Source organism: Nipponia nippon, unplaced genomic scaffold (genome assembly GCF_047370975.1).
Source record: "Nipponia nippon isolate SJK-2023a ecotype South Korea unplaced genomic scaffold, ASM4737097v1 scaffold_7, whole genome shotgun sequence".
NCBI lineage: Eukaryota > Metazoa > Chordata > Aves > Pelecaniformes > Threskiornithidae > Nipponia > Nipponia nippon.
In genome coordinates this window covers 29,685,546-29,708,828 of record NW_028262391.1, presented here as the reverse complement: position 1 = coordinate 29,708,828, position 23,283 = coordinate 29,685,546, and the positions used below count along the sequence as shown (strand labels likewise).

The window sequence follows — 23,283 nt, the reverse complement described above, 5'->3', positions numbered from 1 at the left end:
GGCCTGTTTTGTGGTATCACCCCTGTCTCCTGGGCAAGGGTCCCCAGTCCCTGAGCATGGACGGTCCCTTGGGCTCAGCATCCCAGAAGCCCTTTATCAGCAGGGGCTTCAATTGGGCACTCTTGCTGTGTTGGCCAAACTCTCCAACACCGATTAAGAGAGGGGTGCAGGGAGGCACAGCCGCTGCTCGTTTAGGGCATACACCTCATTATTGAAGGAGGTAATTAAACATGCCTGGGACATCTTTGCTCTTTGCCAGCTCCCCACTGCTGCAGCGGTGCTGGCAAGGTTTGTCAGAAGGACAGCAGTGCCAAGCCCAATAGCTTTGGCGTCACTGCCTTTAATGATTGCCCATTGCCAGTTTCCAACACACCCGCCATCCCCGATGGTGCAATATTTCAATGCTCAGTCAGCATCTCCTCCCGCTTGCGCCAGTCAGGGTGGCGGCGGGGACCTGGATGACGCGACTGGGATGATGGATGCAGGGTCACTTGGCTTGCAGCTTCGCCTTGGGAGTGAAGCAGCCCGGCAGCATCTCAGCCCAGGAAGCAGGAGAGATGCTGTCAGAGGAGGGCAGAGCTGGGATTTTTTCCTCAGCTATGTTTAAACGCGGCAGGTAGCCAGGGAAGCCAGCTGAGGCAAGGGTTAACCTCCTGCAATGGAACCTGTGCTCCTCCACAACCCATGTGATGTACAACAGGAGCAACACGGAGATTAACAGCATCAATATAGTTTTCTGCTCCAGCAACCCTAGCTAAAATTAACCAGGCTTAGCAGGCATTTGTAACCAGCCAGGGCGGAGTAGACAGCAGCCACGCGTGTTCAGCCTGGGCAATCTCCGGGGGCCTTTCCCGGCCAATCCTGCGGCCTGAGCCTGGGTTTTCGCTTGGTGCTTCTGATCTGTGACTTGCCGTGTGAATTTTGTCAAGCCCCTTTAGCTAAGCTGATGCCGAGGATGAAATATAAGCATAAAAATAATTTCTTAACAGCTGGCCTCCGTGCGGGTGGGAGTCTTGGGAAGGCTGGCACCCTCCGGACTACAGCCCATGGGCTGAGGAGCTCACAGCTGAGTTGCAGCACCTGGGCAGGGAGGTCTGGCCTCTCCCAGCCTGTGGGAGGAGGGAAACTGAGGCAGGAGATGCAAATGACCCCTGCCACAGCTCCCTTTGCATCCCCTCCTGAGGGGTCCGAGCAAGGTGGCTTGGCAGCCGCAGGGCCCCCTGCTCTGCCCGGGCTGATAACGGTGCCTTTGTGCCACCCGGCGCTGCATGAGCGGCTGCCACTGCTGACTCAGGGCTTTTTCCCGGTCACCGCCGCTGCGGGAGCCCCGTGACCCATCAGTGGAGGAACCCTGCAAAGGAGGGGGTGGCACTGAAGCAGCGAGGTGACGGGCTCTACAGAAACCTGGTGGCTGCAAGAGCTGGTGTTACCCTGTGGCAGGGGTGAGGGACGGAGGGGACACCCCCAGCTGAGCAGGACCCGGTGAGTGCCTTTGCTTTCTCCGTGGGGTGTATGATCAGCAAAAGCTCCTAATTAAAACACAGGTGAAAGTTGTCCTCGGCTGCTCTGGCTGCACCCCAGAGCAGGATGCCCGTCTCCTCCCATGGTGATAACCTGGGACACGTAGGGACATGTAACCTGGGGACAGCTGAGCGCGGTGGCACTCCTGCTGTCCCTGAAGGAAAGGTGCTTGGGGACCGCTCGCACCTTGCTGCTGCAGGGACATCCTGGCCGGGGACCCCGCAGTTTGTGTCGTGCAGCCCAGGTTTCCCCCACAGGTCAGAGGGAAATGAGAAGCCAGCTGGGTCGCTGTGCTGGAGGCACCAGAAACACAGGACAAAATGCTCCCTGACCCCCTCGGAGGACCCTGGGCTGGTCCTGGGGTCTTGGCTGTGCGGAGAGGGTCTCTGCCCCCCCCAACACTCGCTTGACGATGGGAGCGGGGAACCGCAGGTTCCTCCCCTTTGCTGACTGGCCTTGATTTACCAGAAACCTCTTTTGAAGAGCATTTTGAAGATCAGTTTAATTTTATTTCATTTTATTTCGGGGTAGCCCAGGTCAGCCTCTTCGGTGTTACCCACCTTTGAGTGGTGGTGACTTGCTACCACAGCGGCACACATTCAGCCCCTCTCAACCCCAACCCTGCATGTAGCAACCTGTCCTCCAGCCCGTGCTCCTGGGGGGTTCCCCAAACCCAAGCCCATCAAATTAAACCCCAAACCCCTCCAAGGACAACCCAGCTCCCAACGCACACGCCGTACTGTGCCCAGCAGCCAGTCCTCCCCTTCATCAACCCACCAGGGTGGAGCCGCATCTTTGTGCTGCAGAGGCCATGGGCTCCCGGCACTTCCCTGCCCGGACCGTGCTCTTCGAGAAGGAGTCCAACGGTGTCACGTACCGCGTGCCCGCCCTACTCTACTTGCCCTGCGTGGCCAAGCTGCTGGCTTTCGCGGAGGAGCGGCTGAGCGCCGACGATGCCCACGCCAACTTGCTGGTGCTGCGCCGTGGCACTGTCTACAGGAGCTACGTGGAGGTGGGACAGGGGATGCACCCAGGGTTGGGGGGACACGCTGGGCTGGGGGCATGGGACAGCCAGGTGGTTATCCTCCACCACTTGTGCATGGCACAGCCAAACTCCTGGAGGCACCTGCACAGGGAAGGGATGCTGCATTGGGTGAAGTGGAGTGGTCCTCACCCCTCTCCACCCTCTCCTCCTCCTCGGGCAGTGGGAAGACATGCGCGTGCTGGAGACTGCAAAGCTGCAGCACCACCGGTCAATGAACCCCTGCCCGCTCTATGACGAGTTCACCGGCACCCTCTTCCTTTTCTTCATCACGGTGCTGGGCAGGACACCCGAAGCCTATCAGATCGTTACTGGGCAAAATGTCACCCGCCTCTGCTGCGTCACCAGCGCCGACCAGGGCCTGAGCTGGAGCACGGCCACAGACCTGACGCAGCAGGTCATTGGCGGGGCCATCAAAGGTAGCCCACTGGAGAGGGGTGAGAAAGGGAGAGGACAGCCAGCAAGTGGGCGACCATGGGTTTTGGCCTCCTGAGGCCACCTATGGTGCCATCAGAGGTGGCCTCGGGGTAGGAAGCCCACAAGTATCCAAGAGCAGAGATGGGGGGGAAGAAGACCCCAAGCAGAGGGAAGAGGGGGTGGAGGGAGTATCAGCATTGTTTACACGGGGAGGAGAGGCCCTGTAGCTATGGGTAGGACCATGCATGAGGACAACCAGGCAGCACGGGGCTCTGCTGCCCTCCCACGCCACCACCTTGCTTGGCTAGGCTGAGGGGATGCTCTGGAGACCCTTCCACGTTGGGCATGGCGGGGGCATCATGGAGGCCACTGTTCACCCCCATCCCTCCTCTGCTCCCCAGACTGGGCGACGTTCGCGCTGGGCCCCGGTCACGGGATCCAGCTGCGGTCTGGCCGGCTGCTAGTGCCCGCCTACAGCTACCACATCGACTGCAAGGAGTGCTTTGGGCAGCTCTGCAAGACCACCCCTCACTCCTTCGCCTTCTACAGCGATGACCATGGCCAGGGCTGGCGCTTCGGGGAGTTCATCCCCAACCTGCAGACGGGCGAGTGCCAGCTGGTCTCGGTAGATGAGGAGGATGGCTCCAATGTCCTCTACTGCAATGCCCGCAGCCCCTTGGGCTTCAGGGTCCAGGCGCTGAGCACGGATGACGGGGCTGTCTTCCATGGGGGGCAGCTGGTCCAGCGGCTCGTTGAGCCCCCCCATGGCTGTCATGGCAGTGTCATTGGCTTCCCCGCACCTTTTGTGTATGTCCCTGCCACCCCCCAGGACCCTGTGATGTCCCTTCGGGGCCCAGCTCGCTGGCTGCTCCCTGGGACGCTCCCAGGGTTTCAGTACCTGCCCACCTGCCAGGCAGCAGGAGATGAGCTGCCTGCCGTGGCCACCAGCAGCCACCATGAGCCAGCCGAGCCTGAGGAGGGCTGTCCTTCCACAGGGCATCACAGCCATGCCCACAGCATCACCTTGGTCCCAGGGGACCCTGCAACTACCCCCAGCCCCGCTGCCTTCTTCCAAGCGCCAACGTGGGTCCTCTACTCCCACCCCACCAGCTCCATGTCACGGGTCAACATGGGGATTCACCTGAGCACCTTCCCCAGGGATGTGGAGAGCTGGACTGAGCCATGGGTCATCTACGAGGGCCCAAGCGCTTACTCGGACCTGGCTTACATAGAGCTGCCCTACAACGAGGCTTCCATCGCTGGTGGCCCGGCCATTGCTTTCGCCTGCCTCTACGAGAATGGGATACGGTCACCCTATGAGCAGATCTCCTTCAGCATGTTCACACTGCAGGATGTGCTCCAGAATATCCCCCTGACAGCCACTGCTCCCCAGCGGGACGGCGGCCCCCTGTGCTGCAGGAAGCAGGGGCGAAGGAGCTGCCTCATCTCCTAGTGCCCCCCCAGGTCGTCTCCCTCTGGTCCGCTGCGCTGGACCCCAGGGCACCAACCCACAGCCCAGTGTGCTGGGATGCTCACAGCCCAGGGTCCTGCCACCGGCCAGCACGGCCACATCACACAGAAGACATGCGCTACCATCCCAAAACTGGGTTTTATCTCATTTTTATTGCTATTTTTTAATTATATAGTTGGTTGGGCATGGAGGCTTGTGCCACCAGCCCAGCCCAAGGCTCCTTTCCAAGCACATGAGCTGCCCCGTGAAATACACAATGGGAGGCAACAGCAGAAATGCAGGGGAGAAGGCAGCTGGGGGCACCCCGTGCCACCCATGTGTGCCAGGTCGGGGGGACGTGATGCTCCAGCTGTGCCATACCTGGTACTACCACCCTGCTCCAAGGGTTTTCCTCCCATGGTCATAAAGATTTATGTTCTTTTCTTTATTGCTCCTTTTTAGTGATCTTGTTTGTGCCAATTCTTCTTTTTCTCAATGGTCTCTCCAATATTGCCCAGTTACTGTTTAATCTGGCTGTTGTTTTTTTTTTTAATCTACCATGGACATTGGTACTTTCCTCTGAATCTTATCAGTTTTGGGGCAAACATCCTCCCAGCACAGGCTGGTTCAGGCCTGTACCCACGCTCAGTCCCTGTAACCCCACGCAGGGATGGGGGATGCGCTGAAGCTGGTGACACCCTCTGCGAGTGCAGCAGCAGGTTGTGCAATGGGATCCTGGACTGCTGGGAAGGAGCAGCTGCTCCTAACATTTGCTGCATGCATGTGTGTGTGTGTATGGGTGAACTTTGGGGGACTACACCTCATTTCCAATGCTACCTCCTTCAGCACGACTCCATCCAAGTCCCCCAGCCCCAGCCAGAGCCCGACTCGGCTCCTCCGGTCTCCTTCGTCCCTCCTGCCCTGCGCAGGAGACAAACACCAACACAAGCTGCCCTAAATACAGATTGATTAACCAAAATAAGTTAGTGTTTTCACTCTTAGCTCTACAAATATCGCTGTGTCACATTTTGCATTTGGGTGGTGGAGGCTGATGAGGAGTGGCTGGGGAAGTGGTTGGGCTCATTCCAGGATTCCAGGAGCCACTTCCTCACCTCTATCACTCACCAGGCTGTTTTCCAGCCCCAAATGGCTCCCCGCCCCAAGGGCATCCGCTCCAGGGCAGAGGAAGAGGTATCGCCTGGGCAGAGGGCTCTGCACGGAGGCAGCCCTTTGCACACTGACCCCATGCACAGTGCTTCGACATCTCGTGCAGGCTGGTGTGTCTGTCCCCCGTGGGCACTGGGGGGGGTGCACCAGGCTGTCTGTCTTGCACTGGGCTGGTATCACAGCTCATGCCATATCCCCACCCCAGCCTTTGCCCCTGGCCAAGGGACATCCGGCGATGACGCCTCCTCTGAGCACCAGCCTCCTGGCACCATCGCAGGTCCCTACTTCCCCTCACAAAAGCCGCAGAGGCACCCGAGGCAGCCGTTGAGGATCTGGAGGGAGGCCAGCACCATCTCGGTGGCACTAACGAGCAGCAGGAGGGAGAAGAGGACGACGTTCCAGGCCACGACACCCGCTGGTTCCAGGCAGATGCTCCAGGTGCGACGATCGTGCAGGTAGTTCTCTGTCCTGCGCGATGGGGAGAGGAGAAGATGCAAGATGCTGCCCTGCGGCAGGTCAGGAATCACTTCACTTTCCGCCATGTCCCCTAGATGATCCATGACATGTCCCCTAGATGCCCTGTCCTTCATCCCAAGGATGAGCGGGGTCAGCAGGGTGATGGGGATGGGAAGCACCATGTAGAAAACCATGGAAGGTGATGAACTCTTGAGCTTCCGGGGTCTTGCATCACCACCAGCAAGCCCACCCACCCCACCCACCATAAATAACACCGACTTAATTAGCAATAAGCTGACAAAGCGGCACCAGCAACTCAACCCTGCTGCCTCACCTGGTGTCAGGCTCCTGGCCGCTGGCGTCCAGGAAGGGGTAACCCCAGAGGGTGCCATGCCCATGGCCGTACTCGGAGGCGTTGTAGAAGCAGAGGGGTCCATTGGTCAAACCCACCCCAGAGAGGACGAAGCAGGCGGCAGCGCCCAGGAGCGCCAGCTTGGAGAGCACCGCGGAGATGAAAGCCTGTGGGCAGCACCCGGGGAGGGTGGGGAGGAGGAAAATGAAAGGCAGGCTCCAAAACGCAGCTGCACATATTGGCAGAGTTTGGTAAGGGGGCAAAACTCCCCTCCCTTTCACCCCGAGGGGCTCTGGGGAGCCGAGGCTGAGGATGGAGCTGTCGCTGGGTTGTTTCAAGCTGGGCAGAAGTGGGCAGGGAGCGGGGACAGGCAGGGAGCAGGGATAGACAGGGAGCTGCCACACGGAGTCTGGTGGGGCAGAGCCCATGCCAGCATGCACGGGAAGCCCTGTCCTCTGGGGAGGTGGCACCATGCAGCATCCTGCCACGGGAGAGGGGGCACCCTGCCACATCCCACCGTGGGGTCATGGGAGAGGGGGATCCATGCCATGTCCCACCATAGGGCCACAGGAGAGGTGGCACCCTGCCATGACCCAGCAGGGGAGAGGGGGCACCCTACCATGTCCCACCACAGGACCAGGGGAGAGGGGGACCTGTGCCATGTCTGACCACAGGGCCATTGGAGAGGTGGCACCCTGCCACAACTGTCACAGGAGAGGCGCCACCCACCACATCCCACTCTGGGGCCACAGGAGAGGAGGATCCATGCCATGTCCCACTGCAGGGCCATGGGGGAAGTAGCACCCTGCCACATCCCTCAGTTGGGGCCACCCGCCACGTCCCACCATGCGCTGCTTGGGACTGCTTTGGCACAGGAGTCCTCATGCTGCCTTACATTGCGACGAGTGCCGCAGTCAGAGCAGCCAGCGCATCGCCACCCCACCGCCGTGATGTGGGTCGCTGCCAGCAGCACCTGCAAGAAGGAAAAAGCTGATGGGGGATGAAGGGGAGCCATCTGCTCCATTCCTTCTTCCCTGCTGCACAGATACGTGAGGAAGGATGAGGTGGAAACCACGATACTCACGGCGATGCCGCCTCCCCAGATGCCTGGCATGGCCTTGGCGTGCTTGCTGATGTGCCCCTCCACCAGGTACTTCGATGTCCCACCGGGCAAGAGCAGGAGGATGTTGGCTGCTACAGAGAGCATGCCCAGCGCCAGCAGGCAGGGACCCACGATCCGGCTGCACTTCCCCACGCACATGGCCAATCTGCATGGGGATGGGGAGGAAGAGGAGGAGAGGACGGGGCTGCCTTTGGCCCCACAGTGCCCCACAGCTGCCCCACCTCGAGCCCATCTCACATCTGCGGGTGGATGGGAGTTTGCTGGTTTGTGCTTTTGGGTCCCAGCCTACCCCACCGGCACTGCCTTTACTCAAAAGCAATTTCCAATGGAAATCCTATTTTCCCCACACCATCTAATTAATTAAATATTAGAAATAAATTCAACATTAACACCGATCTACTGCCACCAAACAGTTTTCTTGAGGTTGAACTATTTTATCACAGAAGGAGAAGCCCAGCTTCAGACCTGCTGATATTTCTTTGCCAAACAGGCAAGGGAGTTTAAGACAACGGCAGGTCCCACACTGAGACTTGAAACCTGTGCAACCCACAAGGTTGGCTCCTCCAAAATGTTACTGAAGGAAGGAGACCAACCACCGCAGCTCGGTTTGACTTTGAGTGCTTACAGTGAGCAGGATAGAGCCAGGAAAGGGGTGAAATCTTTGGACAAGGACTCGTGAAAGCACATCAGTCTCCAATCAAATCCAACAGCAACTCCATCCCCATCGTGCACTAGTCCTACCATAGGTCTGAATATGCTGAAACCAGTTAAAGTTAATTAAGAGAAGGTTATCGCCTATCCTTGGGCAAGCCATCCAGCTCTGCTGGCATTTTATTAAGTTATCGGTTCACCTAGAAAGTGCCTGCCCATCTCCAGGTGATACCTTGTCAAAAATTAGCTCTCCCTCTTCTGTATCTGCAAGACAGGGGATGTCCATCGGTTGCTCTGGGACCGCTGAAAACAACCTGGTTTGCTGTTGTCCCAGCTTCCCACGTTTCTTCTGCTCTGTGTTCATTTTTGCTTCAGGTTGGTTTTATGCTTTTTCCCCTTTCCTGGTGGCTTGCAACCCATTTTGCACAAGCTCTCTGAATCGAGCTGCTTCTGGCACCTGCTGATTTATTTCAGGCTTGCTCTGGCTTTGCAGAAGCAAACAGGCGCTGCATGGTTGTTTCCATGGGAAGAGCTGCCTCAGCCCCTCTCACGTGCGGCAATGGGGAGGAGCGGCTCAGGCTGCACGTCCAGCCCCTGCATGGCCCGAGACACCAGGGGGTACCAGACCAATGGGGCTTCGCATCGCTGCGACCTGCTAGAGACCAGCCACGCCAGCCCCGGCAGGCTGCTGGGGGCGAGGGAGGGCTGAACATGGAGGAACAGCGCTGCAAAACCCTGCTGCATGGAGAGGACACAAGCCAAGAAGTCCAAGGTGGACCACCAGCTCCACCCATCCTGGAGCTTTGCCTCCCCTCTGCTTTCTATCCTCCCTGCCTTGGTTGTAAGGAATTTAGGGCCTCTTGCCCTCACTGTGATCCCACCTGCAGTCCAGGGATTGTGCGTGGTTGTCCCCCCCAGAGCCACAAGCATCCACTGCTGAGTCCCACCTCCCCACTTTGGAGGACCTTCCAGAATAGCTCTTGCTCCTCCGGAGCTCACAGCACGGGCTGCTCTCACAACTCTCCCCTTAACATCTCCAAAGACTCTCCTTCCCCTCCACCGCTGCCCTCTCCCTGGGGAAGGCAGGAGGTCTCCTTCCTCCAGGAAGCTCTCCACAGCTTGCTGCCCTCCCAACACTCCCCTTGAGCAAGAAGGAAGTTTACATTAGCTACTTTCTTCTACCTCAGTGAATACAGACAAACCCGTCTGTAAGGGAAGGTAAAGCAGAAGTGCAGCTGAACCAGTCTCTATAAGGACACTTGAAAGAAAGACTGCATTCCTGCCAGCACATCTCCATGGCCAAAAGCAAGAGGATTCAAGCAAAGCCCAGGGAACCTGTCCTCCCGCCTCCTGGCTTACCTGGGAGCAATGCCACGTGGAGCCAGCAGCGTCCACTCCTCAGATGAGCCCTGTCCTGGAGTCATCACCCATGGGTGACTATTTATGATGTCCCAGCATGTGTGTGCTCCACGTCTTCCTCCTCCACCCCGAGGTCCGCCCACTGCATCAGTCATGATCCTTCCCTCTCCCACACAGCCGGTAGCTCAGAAGGAAGGATGACTGTCCTGTCAAAATGAGGCAGTCTCTGCCGGCGTTGCAGCTGATCCATCTGTTCGATTATGCCCCCTTTCACCAGCAGAAGCCATGAGTCCACCAAGACATGCACAACTTCAGATTTTAAGGCTTCTACCGCATCTGCCCTAAATGCCTTGACCATTGCCCAAGTAGGAAACACCGTTTCTCCTGAAACAACCTGCAGTGACTATGTAGGGAGAACAATTTCCTCTCTCTTCTGCAGCCCACTCTAATCACTATCGTTCTGTCACCATGAGTCCACGTCCTCCACCAAGGGTTTCTTCCATCACGTTTCACCTTATTTCCCTCGTTGTGCAAGAGCTTTGTGCGTGGATGCTGAACAGTTCAGGTTTGCCTCTTCTCATTTTTACCCACAGGAGGGAGCACACTAATATTTTAATAAAAGCTTCTAAATAGATATTCTTGTGTCTCAGCTGGTTCCTATCTCCTGCCCTTTGCTTCCTTGCGGATGGCCCAGCTTTTCCTCCAGGTGTTGAGCATACCCCCATTACGTATATATCTTACACTTTGGTGATAACATTGAGAGAGAAAGGTTATTTCTGGATGTCTTAATTATTGCAAGTCATCAGACACCAGCATTTCAAAGTCCTATCTGGGGTGCCCATGGCTGGCAGTTAGTGCGCAATGGGGAAGCTCCTCTTCTGTCCCCACAGAGAAGGGCTGACAGTAGCAGCTCCAAGGTGGGAACAGGACCAGGAGAACGTTACCTCCGTGTCTGAGAACAGGAGACAGGGAAGCTGTAGTACAAAAAAATGCCAAAAATGAGGCGGTTTTTCTGGCAGAGGCATTGCAGGCAGCACCAGCAAAGAGAATAATTGCTCATGGGCTGTGCAGGCAAAAGGAAGAATCTTCTCAAAGAAGAGTTTGGAGAAGGTTCATATTCCTCGTGCATTCATCATGAGGACCTGAGGCACATCAGCTGCTTGGGACGTGGGCTTACCCATCTGCAACAGCCACGGGAGACAAAGCGTAAGTGCAGCTGTCCTATAGCCCTGGTACAGTCTTGCTCCGATATAGTAAATGAAAAAAGCAATTAGAGTGCTACCTTTTGGTTTATAACCCAACTTGCTCTCCCTAGGGTAACGCGCATGAGTAGCATTCACCAACATGTTTGAAAGAGGCTGTAACTGCTTTCAAATCAATGAGTACGGGGCTGTTGAGAATATAAAACCTGCTCTAAGTACAGTGTGCCACAGGCCATCGGAAGAAATAGAAAATGGCATTGGAGCCCTTGAGTGCCACCTGGAAAAAGATAAATGAGTGGGGCTGGGTTACATCAGCCAATTCCATTTTTGTAGGAAAAATAAGCTGAGAGGAGCAGATTATCTGAATAATGATAGTTCCTCTGAAAGGAAAATCAGAGTTTGCACCAGCACGTAAATCCCCATTTTATTCTTAAATAACATGAATTAGTCTCTAAAAAGCAGACAGCAGCAAAGGCAAAACATGTAGGACAGCAGACTGCTAAGAATAATCTAATTTTTTTTCGTCTCTTTTTTTTTACTTAGAAAGAGAGGAAGCATTTTTCACTCTGCTGGAAGAAAATGTGTTGCAACCTCATCTTGTGCCCTTTTCTACGTCATGGCAATCTGAGCTTCCTACGTTGCCACGCACATGATCTGGTCAATCATCTCCCACAGAAAACCCCATGCCATTCAGCGTGAAGCATCAGGGTGAAATCTTTTCCCCAGGATCACTGAGTTTCCCCTTATATCCACTCCAGCCCAAGTCCGTAATAGTAATAATAACAATATAAGGCTAATTTTAGCCCTGCACAGCTTCCCAAGCACCATGAGTGGCTGCACGCCTCCCTTTCTTGCACGAGAATTTAATTATGGAAGTGTCAGCACGGCAGTTACGGGCAAGCAACTTTCTGCCAAGTCACCTGGCCACGGCGCTGCCACACGTGGTCCCAGGCAAAGCCATTCTGGCTCAGCAAGGTCCTCCTGCTAACTCCTTCTCTGACACCGGATCGCAGCTGAAAAGAAAATGGCCACTTTCATCCTAGTTGTTTCATGTCACTTTATCCCGTCACACTTAGCGGGTTCTGCCTCTCTGGTCCATGGTTTGCAAGTCACATTTGGCAATGGCTCTTTTTGAGCTTTAAGGTCTGTGAGATTTTTATAACCACTGAGTCCGCTCTCTTAACCATGCTCCCCTGCTCTTTGCTTCCCCAGACTCCTCTGGGACTGTGGAAATTGCACAGCAGGTTGGGTTTCAAGAGTGGTTTGGCTTCAAGGAGAATCAGAGGCCGAGGTGAGTTTGAATTGGCGAGATCGAACCATTCTGTGCCAAACCAACCTCCACCTTGGTCCTGTCCAGAAGATGCTCAGCACGATTCAGTGGTCTCCCCCACTCCTCTCAGTAGCACCTGCAAATCTATCTCTGCCACTAGCTAGCTAAGACTTCTCCGAACTTGGGTGTGGGCACATTCACTGCCAACAGCGATCTTAGGCAAGCCCTGCATGGAGTTCATGGCTAGAACTTAGACTGAAGAAATACCAACACAATGCTACTAGACAATATGGCATTTGCTTTAGCTTCTTTATGATTTTCACCTGATTTACTACTTCAGATGAGATAAACCAACCCAGTTAAAAGTTGGAATGAGTCTGCAGAAAGGAAAAATAAACAAATTAAAACCAAGAGGTATTGTGAGTCTATCCTGTAGTTCCTTGACCTGCAGACTGTGATGAAAAAATATTTCCGACTCAGCTGGAATGGGAAATATTTTCCTAAGCTGCATGAAGAGATCAGGCTGTTTTCCAGCCTTGAGAGGCGCGCAAGCAAGTCTTCATCACAGAAACTGGAATTGCCCAGTCACCATAGCGAGAAGGAAAGGTGCACACGCTGAAAACTAAAAGAGAAAGTCACTGCCAAGATACCCCTGGAAAGGTGGCTAGCGCAACAGCCTTCTCCTGGGCTCCTCTGGAGGTCAGTGCCTCCCAGAAGGGCATTAACCACGGAACCTGGACAACCTGCCTTGAGAAAGCTTTGGGTTTGGATAAGCCAAGCCAAGCACATTTGCCCTCCTCTCCAACACAAGCTGGAAATGAGTCAAGATGAACACTGGTTGAAGGTTTTAGCATGACTGTTGGCACAGTCAGTCACCCTATTCCATAACTTTTTGGAGAGTTCAAACAGGGCAAGACTGGGGCAGTGGCTGAACTTACTGTTTTAGTGGAGACCTATCTACAGTCAGGAGGATGACCCGAGATCAGTTTCTTAAGCTTTTTTTTTCCCCCACTCTACCTGCTAAGTACTTGGCCAGAAGGGACTCTGCTCATCGGCACTTCATGTGAGGCCATTACAGGAACGTCCCAAGGAGTCCAAAAGACAATCACAGAAGTCAGAGGCTCCGTCTTGACAATACCTGTACCAGGAGAACATCGATGGTTCAGAATAGAAAGCCACATTTCCTCTGCTCTTCCATCAGGCAGGATGGAAAATCCTAGCCCTGCCTCCTTTTATTCATTTTTATAAGGGTATTTTTCCTATTGAGGTACCAAAAGTTTATCTCACTTCAAGATTTTGTAACTTCTAGAATGGGCTGAAGCTTTCTTGGGCTAAGCAAGCAGCTCGCTGTAATCAACAATTCCTTATCAGCAGGAACTGGATGCTTTCTACTGAAGCCAGTTACTTTGTCGTATTTATTATCAGACACCATATTGCAAACAGGCTTGAAATTCAGGCAAGCCCTGCTCTTGCTGGCTGGGCAGACCTGGAGCTAGTAAATAACACACATCTGGACGTCTTCAGCTGAGCTGCAGCTTCTAGTACTTATTTTGTAAAAAGAGTCAATGTCAACAAAAGCGGCTACAGCCACGATGGGAAAATAGTAAACTTCCCAGAGACTGAACAGAAGCTATGGCACCCAGACCTATTCTGCCAAGTCGAGATTCACAGAGCAGGAGGCAAAGGAAAAAGAAAAGCACCCAATCTGACAGTTTTACTAAAAAGTCAGATACACACACATAGGGAACTCGGCTTGGTTTTCCTTCCTTCTACCGCAATAACCTTAAGGAAAAACTCAGAAACTCTATGTAATGCAGGGACAGACTTTCATTAAAACTAAAACAACAAAAAAAAAAAAAACCCCAAACCCAAAAACCAAGAGATGAAGAAAGCTACTGAAAAGTTTGTTTTATTTCCAGGATCAAATATTACAATAGGACATTTACATATATTTATAAAAAAATGCAGCAGTTGTGTATATAGATCAGAGGTTTCCTTGAGTTTGGTCCCTCCCAGCACACTGAGCTGAAATCTTCTGAATTAATCCTCTCCCTCCTCCCACATGAAGTCGCCATCACTGAAGAAAAAAGTGACTACTGTAAAAACCGACAGGCAAAGTCGTAATTTTGACACTGTAAGTTCACCAATTAGAGGAAACAGCCTAATTTTAAAAAAATCATCTATCCTACAGTCTGGTGTCTCTGATGAGGCACCACATCTCTGAGTTGACTTTACCCAGATGTTCTTCATATAAATCTGTTCTATAAAATAGCACCTCGTCCCCCTGCTCCACGTACTTTTACTATCTAGCCTTCTATACCTTAAAGTCTCAGCACCATTTAACAAGCAGTTACAAAATGACTTTTCTCTGTACTGCAGACACTCACAGTAATTAAAGACAGTGACCAAATCCCGAACTTCTGCAATCACTCATAATATACCCATGTAAAACAACAGAATATAAAACTGAGGCAAGCTGAGGCACTGATGTTAAGTGCCGCATTCTTCGATTAAAAACACACGAGCGTGTGTGTATATATATGTATATACATATGGCTATATTTATTGGGAGTGGACAGACACTAAGCAGCTCATGGACAAGAGGAGAGTGGAGTAAAAGTCATCCTGTACAACATCACAGAAAGGGTATCCATTAACCTCGCCGGTTCAGGAGCAGATAGCAGAGTATAACCAAACTGTGGTAAGATCTTGGGCTCGGACAGGGAAAGCCTCGGCAAGACTGTCTTTGCAGAATAAAAACCAAGACACCTCAACAGCCGGTCAGCAAAGGTGTTCAGATCAACTCCAAACATGTGACTGTGGGTATTCCAGCAACGCAGATGGCCAATATAGGGCTCAAAGCATGAGTTTTGTTTTGCCTTTAAAACAGTAGCTGTCCCATTTATAGAAAGCAATTTCTGTTAAAATAAATAAAAAGAAAGGGTGGGAGAAGAGGAGAGGCTGCATTTGTGGAACTGAGACTTTGCACTTCACCCATCTAAAACACATCTCTGCTACTCCTCCTCCTCTTGGAATACAGGACTACCTACTTTTTACTAACTTGACTAAAAAGGGATTAAACAAGAAGAAAGTAGTGACATTTACTAAAACTAAGAAGGCATAAAAATTAAGTGATAAGTTCCTGAAATGACATGCATCTTCCCATTCACACGGATGTTCCCACGCAGGTCTCTATGTTATCTGTTTCCACGTGGTTTAGAAAAACCACCACAAACACCACATTCTATGCATCTCCACAGCATTTAGTACCTGACAAAACGCAGCCCAAGTGATGCCTTGCCCCCAGAAGAAAATTGCTTTTAGTTTAGCCCTTGTTGCTCTTGAGTCCCTGTGAACAAGCTCAGTGCTCTGGCAAGAACAGAAATTTGAGAAATCAGGCCCTTCAGCAATGAGGTTTATTTATTAAAACATGTACTAAAACCAGCTGCCAGTTTCTGCAAGGGCACAAAACCACAGCACCAGTAAAAGTGGAAGCTGGTAGAAGCTGGTGCAGATGAGTATATAAATTTGGTAGTCTTTAAAAACCACTGCTTTGAAAGCAGTGGACCATGTGAAACGCAAGCTGTTTGTGGCAGCAAACAACAGACGTGCTTTACAGACGAGAGGTGTTATTCTCCTCTAATAGCAAGGCAGCAGATCTACTGAGCTCTGGAAAGTATGCTGATGCAAAACTGCTGTTTAAATCTACTTCGGAACAATGGTACCTTTGGATGCCTTTTTACAGACAACTGTATTTTACAAGGCTATTCTGCACATACATGGACATTCCTTTAATATTGGGTTTGTCAACTTCTCTGATTTATCAGGAAGGGAAACATACTTCAGTCCATGAACGTGAGAAATGTAAAAATCGCAGACCTTAATTCAAAGCCTAATGAAAATAACGCAAGTATGCCCAGAAACGTTTGGCACGGCCTTTATCTGCCCTTTGTACGTCAGTAGGGAATGCTGCAAGGTTGAAACAGGTCAATCAGCTTGACTTACAGCACATATCATCAGGAAGACCTGAAATCCTTCTCTGGGCCTCTGAAGGATCACAAGTGGGAACCCAACAGTAAACGTATCAACAGCGCCTGGCAGGGAAAGTCAGTGCTCATTTTGCCTTCTGTTTCTGAATACTGCTTGTGTCTGTGACTATTAGCTGCAATTAGACATTAAATGTCAAATCAAAGCATTGTTAGATGAAGAGCACATGCAAAGGAAACTTCTCCACAAGCAGAAAGAAGCTACAGCTTGGAACACATTAGCTCTGTTTAGTTCTCTACCCAGAAAGGCTTCCACTGTCTACATGCACTCCTGCTCCTCCAAACTCAGGACAGTCCTTGCAACACAACACGCAAATGTTGGCCAAGGAACACCCAGAAGAAGCCACAAACCATAGCCTTTGAAGGATTTTTTTTTCCTTTGTCCTTCATATTTCAACATCTTATTTTGCAATCAGATTTAAGGCATTTTTTCCAACCGTGTCAAAAGCAATTTGAACTTCAGATTTAACATCTAGAAGCAATTACAAAAATTAGAGTCCAACTAGCTTACACCTTCACTGCTACAAGCTGCTGCAGGCATAACTTGGTTAATGTTTAGAGTCACGTTCCTCAGGCCAGCAAAACACATTCCTCCAAACTCCAAAGGGCTTCAACATGAATGAAGATCCGAAGAGGTTGTATCCTGGTCGGTGCTGTTTCTTAACAGCTTTCGGCCACCACAGCACAGCTGATTGACGCATGTGCTGCAGTACTGTCTTTATTTGGGTTAGGAAGAAGGGGGAAAGAGGGGAGAGGAATGAAGGGAGAGAAGACCCACATGCAGGGACGCATATTTCTTAAAAAATTTTTTTCTCTGCCTCCTGCTCACAGACCAAAGCAAAAGAAAACTGAAAGAAAAAACACATCATGCCAGCAAAACATAACAAAACAAACAGGCTCATAATTTCTTGGAACAGAACAAACTATTAGGAACTGTGAGATGGAAGAAAAATTGCATTTTCAATTTAAATCTTCAATTTCACATTCTTCTTTCCCTGTTAGGTTATAAGAAGATGAATATTTTTCTAAACAAAACCTCAAGAAAGAAAAAATGAAGTGAAAGCATAAGCACTCCTGGTCCCACTACACTAGCAGGCAAAACTATTTACCATGCTTGAGAGGCATGTTTCTTAATGGTTTAAAAATAAACTTGCAGCAGCCAAGTGCAACATTTGCTTCCTCACAAGACAGGTGACCGAGCTGCTCTTGGCATAACAAAAGCAACAAAACCTAACCTAGGGCTCCCAGTTTTGTGTTTGATAGCAAGATGATGAGTGCACGGTTACTCCTTTCCTTGCAACTGAGCAGAGAAGAAAGAAAGGAGTTGTCAGCTGCCCGCTGCCCTGCAGCTCATACGCTTAGCTCTGAAAGAGGGGGGTAAGAAAGGAGGGTTCACAGTATGGGACAACACAGTGCACAATCTCTCCAGCAGCAGAACTGAAGGAAGAAGTTCATGCTCTTGCCTGCAATGCAGTTTCCCCTCTTCCCCACTGCTGATACAGCTGTTAGTTATTTTATATCAGATTGCTTCAACATATCACAGCTTAGCCCCACGTACATTAGTACAACTGGGGAGGGGCAGGAGGGAAGAAGAGAAGCTACCAATAAAAGAGACCTAGGACTGCAAAGGCAGAGTCAATTTTGTATGTTTAACTTAACTGCTAGAAAAGCTGATGTGGAACAATGTTCCCAGAGCGGATACAAACCTAAGCCTGTTCAAAATGAGTTGGCCCTCCACCAGCAAACACAGCCAACCAGCAACAACTCCAAAGAGGACTCAGTGGAACCACAAAGGCTCCCTGCCTTACACTGGCAGGAGAACAGGAAAGGTCAACATGGTCCCATCCGAGCCTGCCTGAGGGACATAAGAGGATACTGGGTACTGTTGGCAACCTGCCTTAATTTTGTTGTGGCTAATCACAGAAGAAGAGGTAATGATTTTCAAGGCAACAAACATCAGAGTGAGTTATTTCAACTAGACAGCTGAAGCTGCTTAGGGAAGCATCAGACCTACATGGAAAGGGTTCCCTTCTGTCCTGCTCTGTCGTACGTCCGAGTCTGAGTTATGAATTTGGATATCCTAGAAACACAAAGGATCCTTCAGTCTAGAAGTGCCACTGATGCTTTACGGGGCAAACACCAACATCCCCCCCTCCTCTGCTGGCCTTGCAATTCACTTTCTAATGCTGGGAAGCAGCCTCCATGACAGTGTCTCTTTACAAACCAAAAATGACATCCGATGTCACATCAACCATTGATCAGGAAACTGTGGTCAGATTTTACTTTCCCGATACTGCATCTTGCAGTAGAACACAAAATAGTTTTTGTGTAGAAGGGAAATCAATTTATGCAATTGTATGATTACATGTAAAACCTCAATTATGAGCAGAAGACAGTTGTGAGTTAATATTATTATGGGGAATGCAATACATTTTTTGTGACTTCCTACATTTAAATACTCCAAAGTATGCAGCCTAGTATGAAATTAAAGGCAAAATATCTTGAAAAGTTTTAGTCTATGGTAAATTTGTGACCACTACAGTATTTTTCTTTAACAAGTATGATCATCTGACAGTTGCAGAAAAAGTTAGCAGTTACGGTAGCTCTCACATGCCTTATTCCTCACTGATGAAGAGCACGCTAAACTGAGTTCTTAGTTGTAAATACACAAATTAGACATCCACCTTGAGGATGGCTGTGTTAGTTAACTTTTATCCCACTGTATTATCTACTGTAACACCAACTGATCAACAGCTCAATGTCTAGAGAAGACATTGGAAAAACAGGGCACTCTGCACAGCCCAGTGTACGCACAGGATATGCCTGCACGACTTCTGGTGCCAGTTTCCAGAGCTGAAAAGAAAGCCTAAATAAAGGAGTAGTTTTTCATACAGCCTTCCAGATTTAGAGGTAAGTGACAGTAGATAAACATGAAAAGAGAATAAAAAGCAGCCTAGAGCATTCAAGCCACCAGGCTGTGAAGTCAGCATTAATTCATTCCACAGCTTGACAAGGCTGTATATGTTTTTAATTAATGAAAGCAAACTTGCTTAGGACTTGCTGTCCTGCTCAATTGCAGTCAGTGCTCTAAAACCCCTGCAAAGCTAGTCACTTCTGGGGAAAACAAAACAGAACACCATGCAAAGAAAAAAAGCCAACTAACTGTCAAGTTTTTATGACAGGTGTTTTCCAGAGAGTCCAAGATCTTTACAGTATCCTGCCACCTTCCATCATCATTTTCAAAATCCTGAGAAAAAGTAAAAAGGAGACGCTTAGGGGATGTTGGGGAGAGAAAAATGGAAACCCCACCTACTTCTACCAAAGAGTCAGTTCTGCTCCAACAGCGGACATGCAGCTTTCCCTCTGGGCCAAACAGTCAATCCCATACACAGTATAGTTGGGGTTTTTTTTTTTGGTTGGTTGTTTTTTTTACTGTGTCCACTGGCAGCATTTAAAGCAGGAGGAAAACATGCATGCAATCTAGAAGCCTTTAAATTAGATGGAGGCAAAGTATCTCACCACAGCTCAACCCAACTCCTTCCCAAAACCCAAGTTTTCACAGAGCACTAGACAAGTGAACCCTTAAGAAGGCTGTAAGGTTAATGGAGACCTTTTGTGTAGAGAATCAAAACAAAGGAAAGACTGTACTGAAGATTACACTCTCTCCTTACAGAGAGATGACTCAGTGCCTTATCACACACTATTTTCAAAAATAAATTAAACAAAACAGATTTAAGAATAGCAGCGAGAAGGGTATGTGTATTATGGCCACTCCAAGCCCCAGCATACTGGATACACAGATCACCATTTTACTTTATTCCATGAAAACAAAGGAAAGATGTTCTTCCCAATGCTCTCCACAGGGCCCAGGCTGAGGAATGAAATAAAACTCTGAACACTCTCATTTGGTCACTAGAGCAGGAGAAGGGAAGAAGAGAGAGAAGGGCCAGCCAGCTGCCTGCCTGATTTCAGCACTGCAATCCTATGACCCTCAACTGCATATTTAATGAGTTGGTGTCCCAGGCAAAGAAGAGAAGGGAGGAAGGCTGGGAGAACTCAGGCCACGGTGCTAATTCCTTTCCTGCACAAAGACAGTCTCTTGAGGACACAGGCCTGCCTCCTGTAACGTGATTTCATAGTCCAGGTGGGAAAGTTTCCTTCGAGGGAAGTTGGTGAGAAGTTCAAAGCGTTCATTGGGGTATCCTTTTGACTGGACATGTTTCACAAGAGCCTGGAGAGAAAGAAAGGCAAAGAAGTGTCATATAATTCAAAACAATACAAAAGAATGTAAAAAAAACCCCCATTTTCCTTTAAAAAAAGAAGTTTGTAATCACAGACAAAGGAAATTTTGAAAATTTGCATATAGTATAGACCCTCTTTTACTATCTAATTTGACCCACAAATGGTAAGAATCATAAAAACTAAATACCAAGTGATCCCTTACCTAACTGATTCTTTAAACAGAAGACACACATAATAGTACATTAATTCAAGCAAGCTGAATTCCACATCACACATTCAAATCACAGTAAAAGAAGATTTGCAAAATAATCCTTAAGTGCCCCAAAACAGAAGCACCCTCACTTGTTTATCAGATATTACCCTTACATTAAACCTAAAAGCCACCAAAGAAGCATTTTTGTCAGGTAACTTTGACAAAAATAAATGCAGTATTTTTACTAAAAAATTAATTTTTTTACTGCCTTCAAGAAGCATGAGGATTTGTTTGGTTTTTTTTTTTCTTTTTTTTTTAAAGCTCTCTTCAATTCATTGACTTCGCTGCTTACAATAGCAATTGGGGCAGGATACAGAGGGCATTGGGATGAAGGGGTATCAGCCTCACAACCCAACAAGCAGATATATGCAGAAGAGTTAATGTCCATGCTACAATGAGAGAGATTTCCCAAGTTCATCAGGAAACAGAGCAGATGAGAGCATAAAGTGCAAATAGACAGGGATAGAGAAATGGAGATTGGCAGAACAGTAGGGGATATAGCAACAGAGCAAGACTCAGGAAGAATGAAAAGCTGTAGTTTTTTAAAGAGGGGGAAAAAAGACAATTAATATGTAATAAAACAGAAAGTATGAAGTAATAAGGGGGTCCCAATGATACTGTTCACATAGTTTTGGTGGGCAACTTATGCCAGTACATTAAGTGCAAGGAGGTAAGCTAGCAGTATTAAGCTTCTACTAGTGCTAATTATTCCACTAGCTTCCCCTTGCTATTTAGCTGCCACTTCAGGACCACAGCGACTCAGCACAGAAAAAAGCAGTCGCAAACAAGTACTTGGCAGTTACTGCTGCAGCTCACAGGCAAGGGGCTCAGAAGATCACTTGGGTGGCTGTTCATTTTAGTGTTTGTGTTCCAGTAGGAAAGCTATCAGTCATATGGTGCTGACATGACCCAGGACGTGGTCTCCCACAACAGCCCGCAGCACTCTTCCTAATATTTCAGAGGCATCAATGCAGATGGAACACAAGGTCAAGGAGCTGCGCAAAGAGGTCAGGATGTCCTGCTGCATCAGGGAAGATGAGCAAGAAAGCAGTAGGATGCTGACAGCAACACTGCAAGGGCAAGAACTGAGGCCTTGTGGTGCAGACAGAACAGGATGACCAGAAGCAAGACTCAAACACAGGGAGGACAGCAACTTGCAGGACAAGGCACCCTGGAGACTCATGACCTGTGGCAGCAAAACAGCAGCTCTTCCCTCACTTGGAATAACTATTTAAAAAAAAAAAAACTGTTGAAAAAACAATATGAAGTCTTGGCAATAAATAGGGAGGACAAACAAGTTCCACTGGAAGATACAGCTGGACAAACTGGTCCTACTCAACACGTCAAAACCAGCAGGGAGAAGAAGCAGTGCACACTGGTGGAGAGGATTCCTTCTGCGGGGGACTGAGGCACCCAGCTGCCAACCTAACTCTGAGTCTTTGAAGCCTGCTGCTTGCCTAGAGCCAAGATCCAGGATGTCATGGAGAGACTGGCAAAACTCATCAAGAAAGCTCAACATGTGTCTGCAGTGAGTCCTTGCAGCAGCGACAGCAAACCTGGGTTGCATCAACAAGAGTATTGCCAGCAGATCAAGGGATGCAATTATGCCACTCTGCTGGGCCACGCATGGAATCCTGTGTTCAGTTTTGGTCTCTCCACATTCAAGAAGGTCAAGGAAAAACTGGAGAGGATCCAGTAGAGGGCCATCAAGATGACTAGAGTACAGGTCACACCTTGGTACATGAAGAAAGGTTGAAGGATTTGGATTTGTTCAGCCTAGAAAGGAAAAAGCTTGGTGCGAATATCATCACAGTCTTCCAATATAGAGAATGTGAAGGCATTTCTTTTACAAAGATGCGTGGTGACAAGAGACAACACACACAAGTTGCTCCAGGGGAAATTTCATCTGGATATAAGGAAGGAATTCTTCACTGTGAGAGAAATTAAACTTCGGAGTAAGTTGCCCAGAGAAGTGGTGGAATGTCCCTTGCTGGAAGTATTCTGGACTCAGCTTGAGAGGGCCCTGGATAACCTCATCTACAGCCCTGCTTTCAACAGAGGGTTAGACCACATGACCTCCAGGGATCCTTTGCAACCAGGACTCTTCCAAGATCTGATGACTCCAGAACAGCCAGGGAAGCACCTGCATGGAGATTTCTTTCAAATTCATCAAAATCCACACACAAACCTTTGGTACGAGCAGACTGTGACCCCAACCTCCTCTTTTACCTGGACTGTTCTCCAACAAGCTTTGCAGATTACAATGCCTGTGTTTGATGAGGAATGCAAGTAAGTGGGTTTGACTTCTTTTTCAGGCAACAAGGATGATCAGAATTCCTTTACAAACCACTGTATTTAAAAATTCAGTTAAGTTCACTGCCCACATCTCCCCCCTGCCCCATTTAAAGGCCAACCTTTCCTGCACACCTTACAACACTTGGTAGGCAACCGGTCAGTGATGCAAAGAGCTGAGCTACTGAACACAGTGAAGTCAGCTACTTAATTGCAAACAATGAGCAACTGCTTCTATAAAAAGACAATGTTGCCTTTTTTTTTTTTCCTCCTTGTCTAGGTGGGGAAAAAAAAGGTTATGGTAATATTGAAAGCATAAGCAGATCCTGGAGATAACAGTGTGTAAAGAAGCCACTCTTGATCGATAACAATGCAATGATTAAAAAAAAAAAAAAAAGTTTCAAAAAACAGCCAGTGTTGGTGGGAGGGCAACATCGTAT

The 23,283-nt window shown here is 49.5% G+C and overlaps 3 protein-coding genes across 11 annotated transcripts in view; 1 reads left to right on the top strand and 2 right to left on the bottom strand.

Moving 5' to 3' along the window:
* Positions 1-1,361: 1,361 nt before the first annotated feature.
* NEU4 (neuraminidase 4) lies at positions 1,362-4,959 on the top strand. Of its 3 annotated transcripts, none has more exons than XM_087738415.1 (4): positions 1,362-1,482; positions 2,302-2,533; positions 2,727-2,982; positions 3,382-4,959. In XM_087738415.1, exons 2-4 carry the CDS (start codon positions 2,333-2,335, stop codon positions 4,431-4,433), a joined length of 1,509 nt encoding a protein of 502 aa, XP_087594541.1. In that variant the 5' UTR covers positions 1,362-1,482; positions 2,302-2,332; the 3' UTR covers positions 4,434-4,959. The 3 variants fall into 3 exon arrangements, with proteins under 3 accessions (XP_087594541.1, XP_087594542.1, XP_009461108.1); XM_087738416.1 differs by having other exon boundaries at positions 1,380-1,482; positions 2,271-2,533; XM_009462833.2 differs by having other exon boundaries at positions 1,387-1,482; positions 2,328-2,533.
* A 145-nt stretch (positions 4,960-5,104) lies between these two features.
* TM4SF19 (transmembrane 4 L six family member 19) lies at positions 5,105-12,267 on the bottom strand. Of its 4 annotated transcripts, none has more exons than XM_087738436.1 (6): positions 11,661-12,267; positions 9,539-10,719; positions 7,490-7,673; positions 7,301-7,378; positions 6,388-6,572; positions 5,105-6,065 (listed from the first exon to the last, which is right to left on the bottom strand). In XM_087738436.1, the coding sequence occupies exons 2-6, from the start codon at positions 9,691-9,693 to the stop codon at positions 5,879-5,881; spliced, it is 789 nt and encodes a 262-aa protein (XP_087594562.1). In that variant the 5' UTR covers positions 9,694-10,719; positions 11,661-12,267; the 3' UTR covers positions 5,105-5,878. The 4 variants fall into 4 exon arrangements, with proteins under 4 accessions (XP_087594562.1, XP_087594563.1, XP_087594565.1 ...); XM_087738437.1 differs by lacking the exon at positions 11,661-12,267 and adding an exon at positions 8,154-8,917 and having other exon boundaries at positions 9,539-9,678; XM_087738439.1 differs by lacking the exon at positions 11,661-12,267 and having other exon boundaries at positions 8,412-9,672.
* Positions 12,268-13,894: 1,627 nt separating this feature from the next.
* Positions 13,895-23,283, bottom strand: part of UBXN7 (UBX domain protein 7) — a 32,743-nt gene continuing 23,354 nt past the window's right edge. For 3 of the 4 annotated variants that reach the window (XM_087738417.1, XM_087738418.1, XM_087738419.1), the window contains one exon: positions 13,895-20,287. In XM_087738417.1, the coding sequence (XP_087594543.1) occupies positions 20,126-20,287 (162 nt within the window). In that variant the 3' untranslated portion in view covers positions 13,895-20,125. Of the gene's footprint in view, positions 20,288-21,385; positions 22,328-23,283 lie in introns of those variants that run through there. The other variant, XM_087738420.1, reaches the window with a different exon arrangement.